The sequence below is a fragment of the Barbatula barbatula genome, assembly GCF_947034865.1.
Source record: "Barbatula barbatula genome assembly, chromosome: 10".
In the NCBI taxonomy this organism is placed as follows: Eukaryota; Metazoa; Chordata; class Actinopteri; order Cypriniformes; family Nemacheilidae; genus Barbatula; species Barbatula barbatula.
Window position 1 is genome coordinate 18,899,026 of NC_136773.1, and position 12,533 is coordinate 18,911,558.

General features: G+C 35.6%; 1 protein-coding gene across 1 annotated transcript; it reads right to left on the reverse strand.

Moving 5' to 3' along the window:
* Positions 1–2,477: 2,477 nt before the first annotated feature.
* LOC306899175 (chitin synthase chs-2-like) lies at positions 2,478–11,134 on the reverse strand. The gene is made up of 19 exons (XM_079465258.1): positions 11,065–11,134; positions 9,223–9,358; positions 8,945–9,127; positions 7,823–8,838; positions 7,656–7,745; positions 7,418–7,576; positions 7,157–7,331; positions 6,956–7,057; positions 6,729–6,870; positions 6,398–6,598; positions 6,036–6,320; positions 5,747–5,926; positions 4,748–5,132; positions 4,551–4,582; positions 4,402–4,466; positions 3,736–3,846; positions 3,440–3,657; positions 3,197–3,266; positions 2,478–3,115 (listed from the first exon to the last, which is right to left on the reverse strand). Exons 1-19 carry the CDS (start codon positions 11,091–11,093, stop codon positions 3,038–3,040), a joined length of 3,657 nt encoding a protein of 1,218 aa, XP_079321384.1. The 5' UTR covers positions 11,094–11,134; the 3' UTR covers positions 2,478–3,037.
* Positions 11,135–12,533: the final 1,399 nt, after the last annotated feature.

Sequence of the window (12,533 nt, forward strand, 5' to 3'; positions counted from 1 at the left end):
TCTATTTTTCTTTCTAGTTGCTTTCGCAATTACCATTCCTACAAACAAAAGAAAGCAGCAGTTCTCAATTCTAGGAACTGTTTGAAACAAACATATTTGGTTCAAATAAAAGTTTTGCTAGTTCAATTGTAAACTCTTTACTTAATATAAACCCACTCACATTTGTTACAATTACAAATTTACAAAAAAAGTAAATACAAATTTGAAATCCCTGATTTCACCTTGACAATAATAATAATGGCCAAGTAAAACAGAAAACAAAAAAGGAGTGGAAGTTCTCAGAAAGCAGGTTTGGCATTTAAACTGTGTTAGGAAATTCTAGGAAGAACATTTGTCCTGAAGAGAGAACCAGCTAGTCAAGGTCTTCAGCATTGCTTGAGAATGATGGCATGTGTTTAATTACAGGGTTTAATTAGTCTCCTGATGAACTGTTGGGTGTGGAACCACATAAAAGCGAAAGAATACAGTACAGTATAATAAGAATACAGTTTACTTCACAAATCTTCTTTCGTTATGAAATGTATATTAGATAATATTTAATAACAGACTTTGGATGCATAACACCTACTGACATAATTTACATATAAATATATGTAAGTATATTAATAAACATATTTTAAAGGCACATCCCCGGTTTCTTTATAGCGTGCGTCACTTCAAAGTGAAAATTGTAGGCCTACATTGAAAATATAAATAAGTTAAAAACATTTGGGCAGATATCATAATCACCACTACAATAAAATAAGTTCAAAACATGCTCAGAAGTGTTTAGGAATGTAATGCATTAAGGCCTATAAATATCATATTAACAGATAATTTAATAAATAATAAAACAAAGACCCACGTGGGGGTAACAACAAAACAGGACTAAGACTAACTACACTATACAAAGACTTAAAATAAACTCAAAACAAGAACTACAAATACACTAAACTAGACTGACAAGACACGTGGACTCACCACACAAACACAATGAACCAGCACAAGACAGAAGACACAAGGGCATTAAATAAGGGAGCAAATCAAGAGGGAAACAGGGCATTAATCAATAATGAGAGGATGGGAACAGAGACGAGACCCAGAGAGAGCGTATGGAAGACAATAACAACAATAATTGCCTCTCTCCACATTAAACATGAGGTTCTGTCATGATCCTGCCACTATACTAAGAGAAACATGACATGATGCAGCAGAATCATGACAGTCTGTTTAATTTTAAAAATATGTTTAATTTTGGACATGAGGCATTCAACTGATTACTGCAACTGATTGCTGCAAATTTCCATCTGAGCTATTTGAAGAGTCTTTGGCCACTTAAATTCTTTACCTCGCTGTACATTGAGACAATTTAGACACACATCCTGTTTCAAGCTGATTTTAAACTTCTCCAGTCCATTAAAACTTCTCGATCATTGACTTCCCTGATGTTGGAAATTAGATTTCTTATTGTTTTAACTATTTAAAATAGCCATTTTGTGTAGCTCAACAGAACTATATTGCACATCAGAACTATTTTCTTTGGTTTTATCCATTGTGATGAATGATTAAGAGGGTTTGGGCTTTAACTGAACAACATCATGTTTCTAGTAACCTTGGTGTGCTAAGACAATGTAAATATCAATGGGAATATACTTGGGAGATATTTAACTCATAAGAATGTCTAAGGGTGCAAACAATTGTGACCAGGGTGTATAAGATAAATTTTTTTCATAATGTTGCATTCCCACCACTTCACATTGTTTTACTTTAATGAAATGTTGGAATATTGTAGATTTTTTCAAGAACATGTCAAAAGGAGAAACAATGCAGATTTATTTTACAGCCTTCTTTGCTTCCCAAGGGTGCCAATAATTGTTGAGGGCACTGTATGTTGCATCCATAACCATTCCTTTATCTGGAGCACACTAGTCCTCACTAGCAGGATTGAACATGGCTGATAATCAATTTATTAGGTTCATATGTTAACAAGAATTCTCTTTATATGCAGGTAATGAAAAATCTATCTAGCTGTTGGTGATAAGTATGCCAACATCTTCATGATTTTCAATGTTTTAAGCGTGGGTCACATGTTTGACTGACTTGCATGCAGTAGCCTTAAAAGCCCTAAAAAGTTGTTGTATTTTTCAACAATGTATTTTTTCATTAACAACTCATGGAGACAAACAAAAGTATTAAATCAAAATAATAGCTCTTTGGAAGAAAATTATTCAATAGGCAGTGATTTAATATTTTAGAATCAAGTAAAACAATTATAATTGACAAAAAATGCATGAAAGTAACGTACTAACAATTACATTCTTTATCCTGTCCTGTGCAAAGCATGCAGGAACTGGCAATCCTCGGTCCAGATTCTCCACTGCTACTTTAAAACCACAAGAATCGTCAATGTATAGTAAAAACTTTAATTAAGGTTATTAAACATAATGAAATCAAGTTGTGACAGTTTTGGTTAAAAAAATAGTCAATACAATAACGTAAATTAATTTAAATTGTTTATTATTTCTTTCAAGTCATACAAGGCAATAGCTTCACAGTTCTCTAATATGTATGCCTATTAGAAAGTTTTTACAAACTGTTTGATAAGTTAGTGTGTTGAGGACATTAAAATGTTTTTTAAAAGTGCCACACAGTTGAAATGTTTCAGTCATCCATCCTAGAAATGCTGGAGAGCTAATGTTTGAAAATACAAACCATCATAGATATTACTTGATTCAACTTGACATTTAACCACCTATTCAGTGAAAGGTTATTTTGATTCACACTTGAAGTAGCAGTCTTAGATTTCACTCACAAAGCTAAAGGGGATAATCTTTATCCTTAAATCACAATTTTTCTTTTTGTGAGATCGTTTTAAATATGGCTAAAATACATAATACAGTAGCTAAATTCAATGTAGCTGCATATAGATACTGTAAGGAACATTGAAAGAATTTTTTTATAAAAAGATATGTGTAGATACATTTTAAACAAATGCTAAGGAATTTACATTAACCCTTTATTTGAACATTTATTAAGAATTTAATTCCGTCAAGAGATCTCAAAAATTCTGTGTGTACAAGGCTGTGTCAGACTCATCGTTTTCATGCTGGTGGTCTGAGTCCAGAACTGATGCAACCTATTGAAATTCAGGCATAATTAATTTACATCACACCTACAGTATTACCTTAAGCAAATTTTATTTTGTGCACTGACTTACCTGGGACTTCTTTTTAAAAGCTTTTGTTTCTGTGTCAGCATATGCCACAAAATGGATTAGTGTGTAGATTCTGCAACAAAAATGACATTGAACATCCATTTTTAAATTTAGCATCTTTCACAAATTACCTTAGTCGATGACTTAGAATAGTATATATATATAATTTTTTATTTTATATATATATATATATATAGTGAGATGTGAAATGCTTATTTACTGTTTATCAGTGACTTTTATTGTTACCTGTGGTAAAGCATTGCAAAAAATTGTATCAGCAGCAATAATGTAAAGCCCAGTAGGAACATCAGTCCAATTGGATCGAGAGCAAATGTTTCTGTCGTTGAATGAGTCCCATTGGGATAGACCTTTGGGATCTTTATGGAGACTGTGTCACCAATAGCTTGAAGGATGAACGTCGTCACCAACCAAAGTGTATTGGAGAAGAAAAACACAAATGTCACCTGTATAGGAAAAGACACAGGAAGATTTTTTTTATATTTCTAAACCACAGTTGCTGAAAAACATTTTTATAGGCTTACCTTATTTCTCAGTTCTCTCAAATCATTCACAACTTTCTCTTGTTCTGCTTTATTTTCTTTAAGAGGTTCTAGATACTTCTTCTGAAGCCCACACCAGAAATTGATTTCATCCTGCAACATATGAAAAGTATGATAACAACATAAGGATGTCTAATGCAGCAAAGTTAACAAAAATAAAATGAGGATCTAGAAATGTAGCTTCTGTTGCCCATTAACAGAGATGCATCACAGATAAAGCTGTACTGTATGACTACGGAAACAATATTAATAGCAAGAATGTAAAACAAGAATCAGATTTCTGTAAACTGTGAACAATAGTGCACTTCAAAGCTGTGTGAAACATGAAACTACCGAATCCTGTAACATATCTGCAAAATGTCAACCATCAAGTTGTTTCTGTTTGGTTGTGAACGTGACTGCATTGTGGCTGTTCAGAAGTTTTCTTGGCTGAATGTAGTAACTGTACCTAAGTCAGTTTGATCTGAATTGAATACATCTGTGCCATTTGCCAGATGGTGAGCGTTAAATAAGATCTGTGACTAGCTCACAACCTGCTAACCTAGCAACGTAATGTTAAGATATTTTTATTCCTTCTTATAATGACTTTAGATGTAAACATGCTTTCCCAATCCACTAGACCATGAGCATTCCAAAGATTAGTCTTACCATAGACAGTGTCGATTCCTTCAGAGAAAATTCATTAGATTTCATCTGAAGATGTTCCATCCAAGCTTGTGGAAATAAAAATATAATGGTTATTAATAAACTGTAGTCTTATTTAATAATTGAACTAAAAGAAAATATGGAAAACATACTTTGATAGTAGTTTTGTGAACACCCCGGTGAGCTACAGTGCAAGAATACAGTATTATCATTAGAAGCAACAAAAATATTTACTGTAAAAGTCCTGTAACTAGTGATTTAATTCTTTTAATTCATAATATAGTTTTACAAGACTATAAGGGAACATGCCATGAAACCATGTCAGTGAGGTTGTGCTACATATATTTACCTTTCTATTTCCAAAGGAGCTTGTGTCGTTTCAGTCACAGTTATGGTTTCTGCTGCTTGTGTCTCCTTCATAACTTCATAAGACTCCAAGCATGGACATTTAGAACACGCAGCGTTCAAGATCTGCTTCTTGATGGCACTGACTGCTGCAGTCTTAGCCTGGCCACCGGTTTCACGAGTACCCCACGACACATTGTTCATGTTGACTATGGAGTAAATCGCTAACAGTAGATATGCGCTAGGAATGCAAATGAAGTATAAAAGTCCATAGATGATCAGTGAGAACTCCTGAGGGTGCAGAGCAGCCGTGATGAGATACAACAGCACCATGCCAATAAGGATCAGACCACTAGGGGTCATAAAGGTGCCTTGAACTACTAAATCACCTGTGACATTCAAAGCAAGGAGAGAATGTTGTAGAGATTCATATCACTCATAAATGTACACTTTGCATTTTTGTGGACCTTACATTAGAGCCCTTAAAGAAACAGCTCACCCATAATTGAAAATTCTGTCTTCATTTACTCACTCTTAAGTTGTTCCACAGAGAAAGATATTTCGAAGAATGCTTTTAACCGAAGAGTTCTTGCCCACTATTAACTACCATAGTAGCACATTTTTGTATTTTCTAACTTTAAATATTTCTTTGTTCTGTTCAACACAAAATATATTTTGAAGAATGTAGGAAAGCAAACCGTTCTGGGGCACTTTTGCCAACCATTTTAATTTTTCCTACTATGGTAGTCCATTGTGCCCAAGAACTGTTTGATTACAAGCATCTTTCTCTGTGTTCATCAGAACAAAGAAATCTATGCCGATTTGGAACAATTTTAGGGTGAGTAAAATATGACAGCATTAAAAAATTTTAGGCGAACTGTCCCTTTAGAGAATTGTTCTGGGTATTTTTAGACATCGGATTGGATTGGATTCAATTTATTGTCATTACACACATACAAGTACAGTGCAACGAAATGTATACATCTAAACCAAATAAACATACCTATAATCGAGAGAAGTGTTCCTGCCATCAGAAATGCGTAGAATACACTCATGACTGCAGCGATTGTAATCTGTGTGTCAGATTTCAGTTTCAAGCACAGTATCAGGTAGACAGCAGGGGGCGCTACAGCCAAAAAAAGGGCAAGATTTACATTCATTTTGAAGATGAACGCAAGACATCCTGCAAGACGAAACCAAGCATTTGAGGTTAATTGTAGAAGAAAGGGTCCTTTTGGATATTTCAAAAACAAGATAAGCATAAGCACAAGATAACCAGAAATGCTCTCTACCTGCTATCATCAGACAGACAGTGGCAGGGCCTAAAATAGAAGCTGCCATGCTGATAATCTGGTACAAGATGTAAGGTTTTGAGATAGAGCTGTTTCTTTCTGAAGTCAGTGCCCCTGAACCCAAGAGGTCGATGGTGTTGGCCATGGTTGAAGGTCCCCAGCGTCTGCGCTGGTTGTAGAATTCTTTAAACTCTTGTGGTGCGTTTGTGTAGGCATCTGATGCTGCGTTGTACTCCACCCTCCATCCCTGCTGCAGCAGTAAAGTGCACAACCAGCGGTCCTCACCTATCATCACAACTCAATGAAGGTTAAATAGTTCACAACATTATATTATTTATCAGTGCTTAGCAAAAAGTTGTTACCTTGATCATACTGAACATGGTGACTGGCCTCAGTTGCTTTGGTTGTGTATCTTTTCATGACGTTGTCGTCCATTAGCGCGGAGCCTCTGAAAAGACTGAAACATCCGGGACTGCACAGTACACAGCCAAGCACGTGCTCGGCAGACTTTTGCAGCCAGTGGCCCACCGCGTATTCAAATTTCTGATACCACACCATGGGACCTTCAAACATAGAAATTTTGTCAAAGAGGAGGATATTCTCACACTTTGACAGAACCAATAAAAGGACAAGATAGCCAGCTACACAAGGACAACTGTGTTAGACTGTATATGCAATGAAAATGATCCTCACCTGTGCCTGTCGGGTGAATCCTGCCACAGGCAGCCCCCACGTCTGGGTAGAGTTTGAGTCTATCGATCAACAGCATTACTGCAGATGGCTGAAAGTCAGTATCACCATCCAGGGCCAAGATGTATGTGTTCTGAGCTTCTCTCTAAGGAGCATTGAGGTCATAGTCAGACATTTCCAGAATCTACTTTTATTACTACTTCGTATGGGAATTCTCGATGACGACTAACCTTCTGATGATCTTTAAGGGAATTTAATTCTGCACCTTCCTCAAACATTTTGAAGTACCTTCTGTTAAGCCGCCAGCCAAGAATGTAATATAGGTACATGATCTAAAAACACAAATAATCAAAGCCCATGTAAAATCCATCTATTTTTAAGTAGCATGTTTTAAGATATGCAGTATATAGTGTTTTTTTCATAAATCACACCTGAGACCATCTTTTTTTGTGTCGGATAAGTTGCTTGTCCTTGAAGTGAACCATCAACATGTTGCCTTTAGGGAGGGTGTATTCTAGACGACCTCCATAGGGAGTGTTTATGATCTCCTGAGAGCGCAGAGGCAGCGTCTGCTTAAATATACTTGGATTCTTCTCACTGAAAATACTAGTAAATGTGAACAGTTTCAGGTCAGTTTTTTGTCTTAAATGTCCCTGTTCACACAGATGGATTAGATTAAGGATAATTCTTACTGGTAGACTTCTGTAATGACTTCAACAAGGGTTTCAATGTATTCATTTGCATGTCGTCCATTATCAGTGTCCTTAAATGCATCATCAAAATAAATATGGAATTCAAACTCCACATCACTGAGCGTGTTTTCGTTGGCCTTTGGTCTGAATTGATCAAGTCTGTTAATAAAATGAAAGGTGTTAATATTACAATTGAGATGACTTTGAGACAAGCTCAATAAGTGCAGACTATATTTACCTGAACAGGGAGATGATTATACTCATCATTTCATCATACGTCTCATGCCACATTGTTGCACACAAAAACACTTTGATGGTGTCCTGTTGTCTGCGGTGGACATAAAATGTTTATAAAATAAGCCATTTTAAATTCTAAAATAAACTAAGTGAGAAGTGAGAACTTACTTTTTCTCCTTGATTCTTTTTCTGATCTCAAAACGGGTGTTCAGTAACATGGACTGTTCCAGAAAAGCCCCTTCATACATGCGCCGAACAAACAAATCTTTGGTCCTTTCGATTCGATAGAACTTCAGATAGCAGATATAAATTGTACTCAGAAGGAGTCCCATCCACCAACTCAGAGATGAGATGCCCATAAACGCCAGTCCTTCTTTCCTCATGTTCACCACAATGTCTCTGGTACACACAGTACTTACAACGTCTTTTATCATCAAGTCCACCCAACTATCATTAAAATTCTGCTGAACATTCTCACAATAAGTGGAATTCTGTTTAGACTCCAAAGGCATAAAATGAACTGGAACCAAAAACACGATCAATACGGCGAATGACAGCAGGTACATGGGCATTACAAAGCTGCAGCGCTGAAAATGCATCTTGCAGGCCGCAACCACAAACCAGTGGCACATGGCAGAGGACACAATCTGGGCAGCCACCAGCAAACCAACTGTGGGAGTTTGGAACAAAAACAGTGATGACTTCCAGTCCTGACCTGACAAAGGGACATAAGCTCCAAGCACAGCTGCAGTAACCAGAATTCTGATCAGACTGGAATAGATGCCAACCACGTTACGGGACTTCTCTATGTCTCTAGAAATGTCCTTGAGGAATTTTACCCTAAATAGTAAACAGTAGTTCTCCCACCAGTTCAGAGAAACAAAGATGGTTCCCACTATTGCAAGTCCGACTGATATTTTTATCTGAGGAGAGCTTGCTTCTGATACCACATAACTGATTGCAAAGAGGATGTAACCCAGGATGATCAGGACAATAGAGCAGACAGGTATTATTATAAAGCGCTTCCTATCTCCGTTAAAGCACTGAGCGACCACTTGGAACACGGCAGACAGGATACTCGCACTGTTCAGAATCATCACATTACTGACAATGTCAAAATGTGGCATGGCTACGATTGTAAGGATTGCAGCTCCGAAGGCTACCAGGAACTCTATACCAAGTACCTATTGAAGAAAACAGCAACATGTTGAACAATAATCAAAAACGACCTCAATTTCCTTTCCACATATTAGGTGGCACAACACAATTAGGGATTATATGTTTGCTTACCCATAAAACTGTCTTTTTAGTGGGCATCGCTGTACTCTTGAACACGATTTTCCACATGCTTTTGATCAGAAGAAGAACATTTGGAAAGACCAAAACAAAGCCGATGCCCAAAAGAGCAGTCACATGATGTTCTACAAATGTAGCTGTTTTGTTCCCGAAAGTTATCAAAAGCAGAAATGATGTCTGTGGGAACAAAGAATAAAACGGTTAATATTATACTTCCATCCAAACAATTACTGGTCAATAGAAATGGCTTGGGGACAGTTAAAGGATCTTACTTTACTAAGAAGTGCAAGAGCAAAGACAAGTACGGTAACAACGATACACGTGAACCATTTCAAACACTGGATAGGTGTTTTAGGCTTCTGCTCATCTTGAATGATTGGAACTTTTCTGAATGTGTCCCACGGGCGCCTAGAAGAAAATAATATTTTAATTTGTTTAAATTAAAGTGTATTGACTGACTTGACATGCATATAAAAGTAAGCAAAAAAGAATCCGAATCTGAAAGAGCTTTATTGCCTTTATTTGTTTTAGGGACATATCTTCCAGTGCACATACAGGTTTAAAAAGTGATTAGGCACAGGTAACAAAACGTAAAACAAAATATTTGAGAGACAATACACATTTGTCAAAAGGACAATATAAGACAAAAGGACAATAGGAAATACACTGGTATTGTAGTACACTGTAGGTACCTCACACAAATTGAAATATGTTCATCTGATCAAGATTAGACATATCTCTGTTTTATGTGTACAACATTTTTGGTTTGTGAATGTCATAGGCGACCGAGCTCGAGCACACATAGAAACGCACGACATACGTCAGGGCATTTTGCTGTCTCACGCAGACTGCTACGTAAGTAATAAAGATAAATATGTTTATTTATTTGAAATATGTAAGCGCAGTGTAAAATGCACCCGGTAGTTTAGGAACCAGGCCCGGATTTCTGACAGTTGTTTAGCATGCCACTTTACAATTTTTTTTCTAAAACGAATATATTTATAAAGTTATAGGCTACTTTTGTAGCTGAACAGTAGTTTTGCTCTTCTCGATGGGCATCTGGTGTTAGAATGAATTCTGTTCATATTCTTACACTTTGTTCAGTTAATATCTTGACCGCGGTAAAGTAAGTTTGACGTTTGACATACCAATTAAACTCTTTGCGCCTGTTATGTTTTAGAGCCCAACTAATAACTCAGAGAGACATAAATATATATCCTTTACGTTGTACAAGGCTTAATTCCTAGACGGAAAAAATAAATTAACCACTCAAATTAATTAAACAATTAAACTATGACATTATGCTATTAAACTAAAATGTTCAGAAAAACATCAGTTTTTCACAAGGCTCTGTCTTTTGGAATTAACATTTCATGTATTTTATTTACATTTATTCATTTGGCAGACGCTTTTGTCCAAAGCGACTTACAAGTAATTTTCTACAGTGACACTTTACTGCAGAGCAATCAGGGGGAAGGCGCCTTGCTCAAGGGCCCTTCACCTGCTGGCACTGGGATTTGAACCAGCAACCTTCAGAACGCTCTAACCCCCAGGCCACAACTGACCCTATTTTATAGTAATTTTACTATTTTGAGATAAAGGTAGCCTCTCAAACTGTAAAATATTCCAAATAGTATTCCCTGTTGTTTCTTGTACTCTATTCGACCCCTAATGTCAATATAGGTAGGTTACATGTTTTGAGCGATTAAAATATAGGCTGGTTTACAGAAATTACATTTCATACGCTTTCAAAATAACACTTTTCGAGCTTTTATTCATTCCTGATGTCATATTCAACAAACATCTGATCTGAGCAGTAAAAAAGCTAGCCTAATTAAAATAAAAACACAGGTTATTGTTATGCCTAAGTACTGATATGATGAATGAATAGATCATTAGCCTACAATATGTAAAAACAAAGGACCTAAATTTTAGGAGAATGTATTATTCGAGATTCGATAATTCTATGGCTATATTACATAAAATATTGTATTATTATTATTACTACTCAACGTTGACCTAAACGTTAAGCGCTTGAATGTCTCTGGCCTTCCCAATACAACTTCTGATTAAGAAAAAATATGCTCTAATAAAAAAAAGCATGTTTTAATTACCTGACTTTGTTCTTTTGTCCCTTTTCCATAGTGATACTGACATCCGTTGTTGCCAACAGACGAACCCACAACAACTAAAGAGGAAAAGGCAGCAGCAGAAACATTGAAATCATATGCTAATCAGTTGCATGTTGTTCCACCTTTTTTGGAACCGAATTACCTGTCTGACCAGCTGTAGCGTGTCTAAAGCTAACCACATATCTTAATAAAAATGTGAAAAACAAAACCACGTAAATAAATAAAAATTCACCCAACTTTGCACAGATATACATTGAGATATTTGTGCTATTATTAAATTATGATTTTTGGCAGAATGTGTTATCTGTTCTCATTTGAATTACTAGATGTTGTACTAGCATCTGATTAAATGTTTTAGGCTATTTCTATATGAATTCCATTCTATATTGCTAAGCAGAAAAAAACATTAAACAATAAGAAACTTTCATCTTAAAATAATGCACAGCAATATCTTAGAAGCCTGCAACAGTGTTTCTTAAGGCTACCTTTTCCATGTTTTAAAGAAAATGTCATTCTTGAAGTGCATGTAAATAAAGGTTTCTTGAAGTTTCATTAAATAAAGTGTGCTTCTATAAAATTAGTAAATTAACAGTGTAAAACAAATATGATTGTGTCAGGCTAACCACATATTTCTATGTAGTAGGATGTAGTACTGTAGTTAAACACTTTAAAATTATATCCTTAGGTTACATAAATATATATTAAAATATTCATTAATTTCTCTCAGTGGCCTCTAATTAATTTACCAACACAGTCTTTTTAGATAAAGGAATTCCAGCTGTAGGCAAACAGGGTGGAGTATACAGTAGTGCACTAAGTTCCATGCTGTCATGTTCTTAGTATTTAGGTGTGTAAAGGTAAAAGAATTCCTCAGGTAAAGGATGGGTCCTGTGTAAAACTCTAAAGTAAAGATCCACTCAAATTAGTTCATTGTTTTAGTATAGAAATGAATAGATGAAATCAAGAGAGATCAAATATTTTCTCATTCATATGATACAAACATCATTGTCTTCATGCCCTTACTTAAAAATTCTGAAGACTAAAAAAGGATCAAAGGAATATTTCAATTACACACACATTTGCAAACAATTATTTTTATGTATATTGTATGTGAACATTTTGACATTGACATTTATTTGACCCTTCTCTAAGTTAAACTATAACCTGATGTGGTTCTTTGTCGTTACACTATTCACTAGGTCTACATGAATGTTTTAATAAGTTGAATTGGTTTGTGACATGTTTTGTTGCTATTGTTTGTTTTCAAGAAAAACAAAGTGACGTAAATGTGAAAATGACTGTTATTAAAGTTCCAGAATAGACAGCGGAACCGGTTTTCCAACGTACTCTCGCACGCGTCAAACATCAGTCAGCAACATTAAGTTCTTCGTACCTCATCATGAAAAAGGAAACACCAGAGTTTAATTTACAGAATGTTTAAACAGGTACCT

Excerpts from the sequence above, each read along its gene's own strand:
- LOC306899175 (XM_079465258.1), bottom strand. The coding sequence starts at position 11,093 with ATGGAAAAGGGACAAAAGAACAAAGTCAG. Across the intron at positions 5,133-5,746 it reads AACACTTCTCTCGATTATAG|GTGATTTAGTAGTTCAAGGC; the intron begins GTATGTTTATTT and ends TGAATGTCACAG. Across the intron at positions 4,467-4,550 it reads TTCACAAAACTACTATCAAA|CTTGGATGGAACATCTTCAG; the intron begins GTATGTTTTCCA and ends TATTTCCACAAG.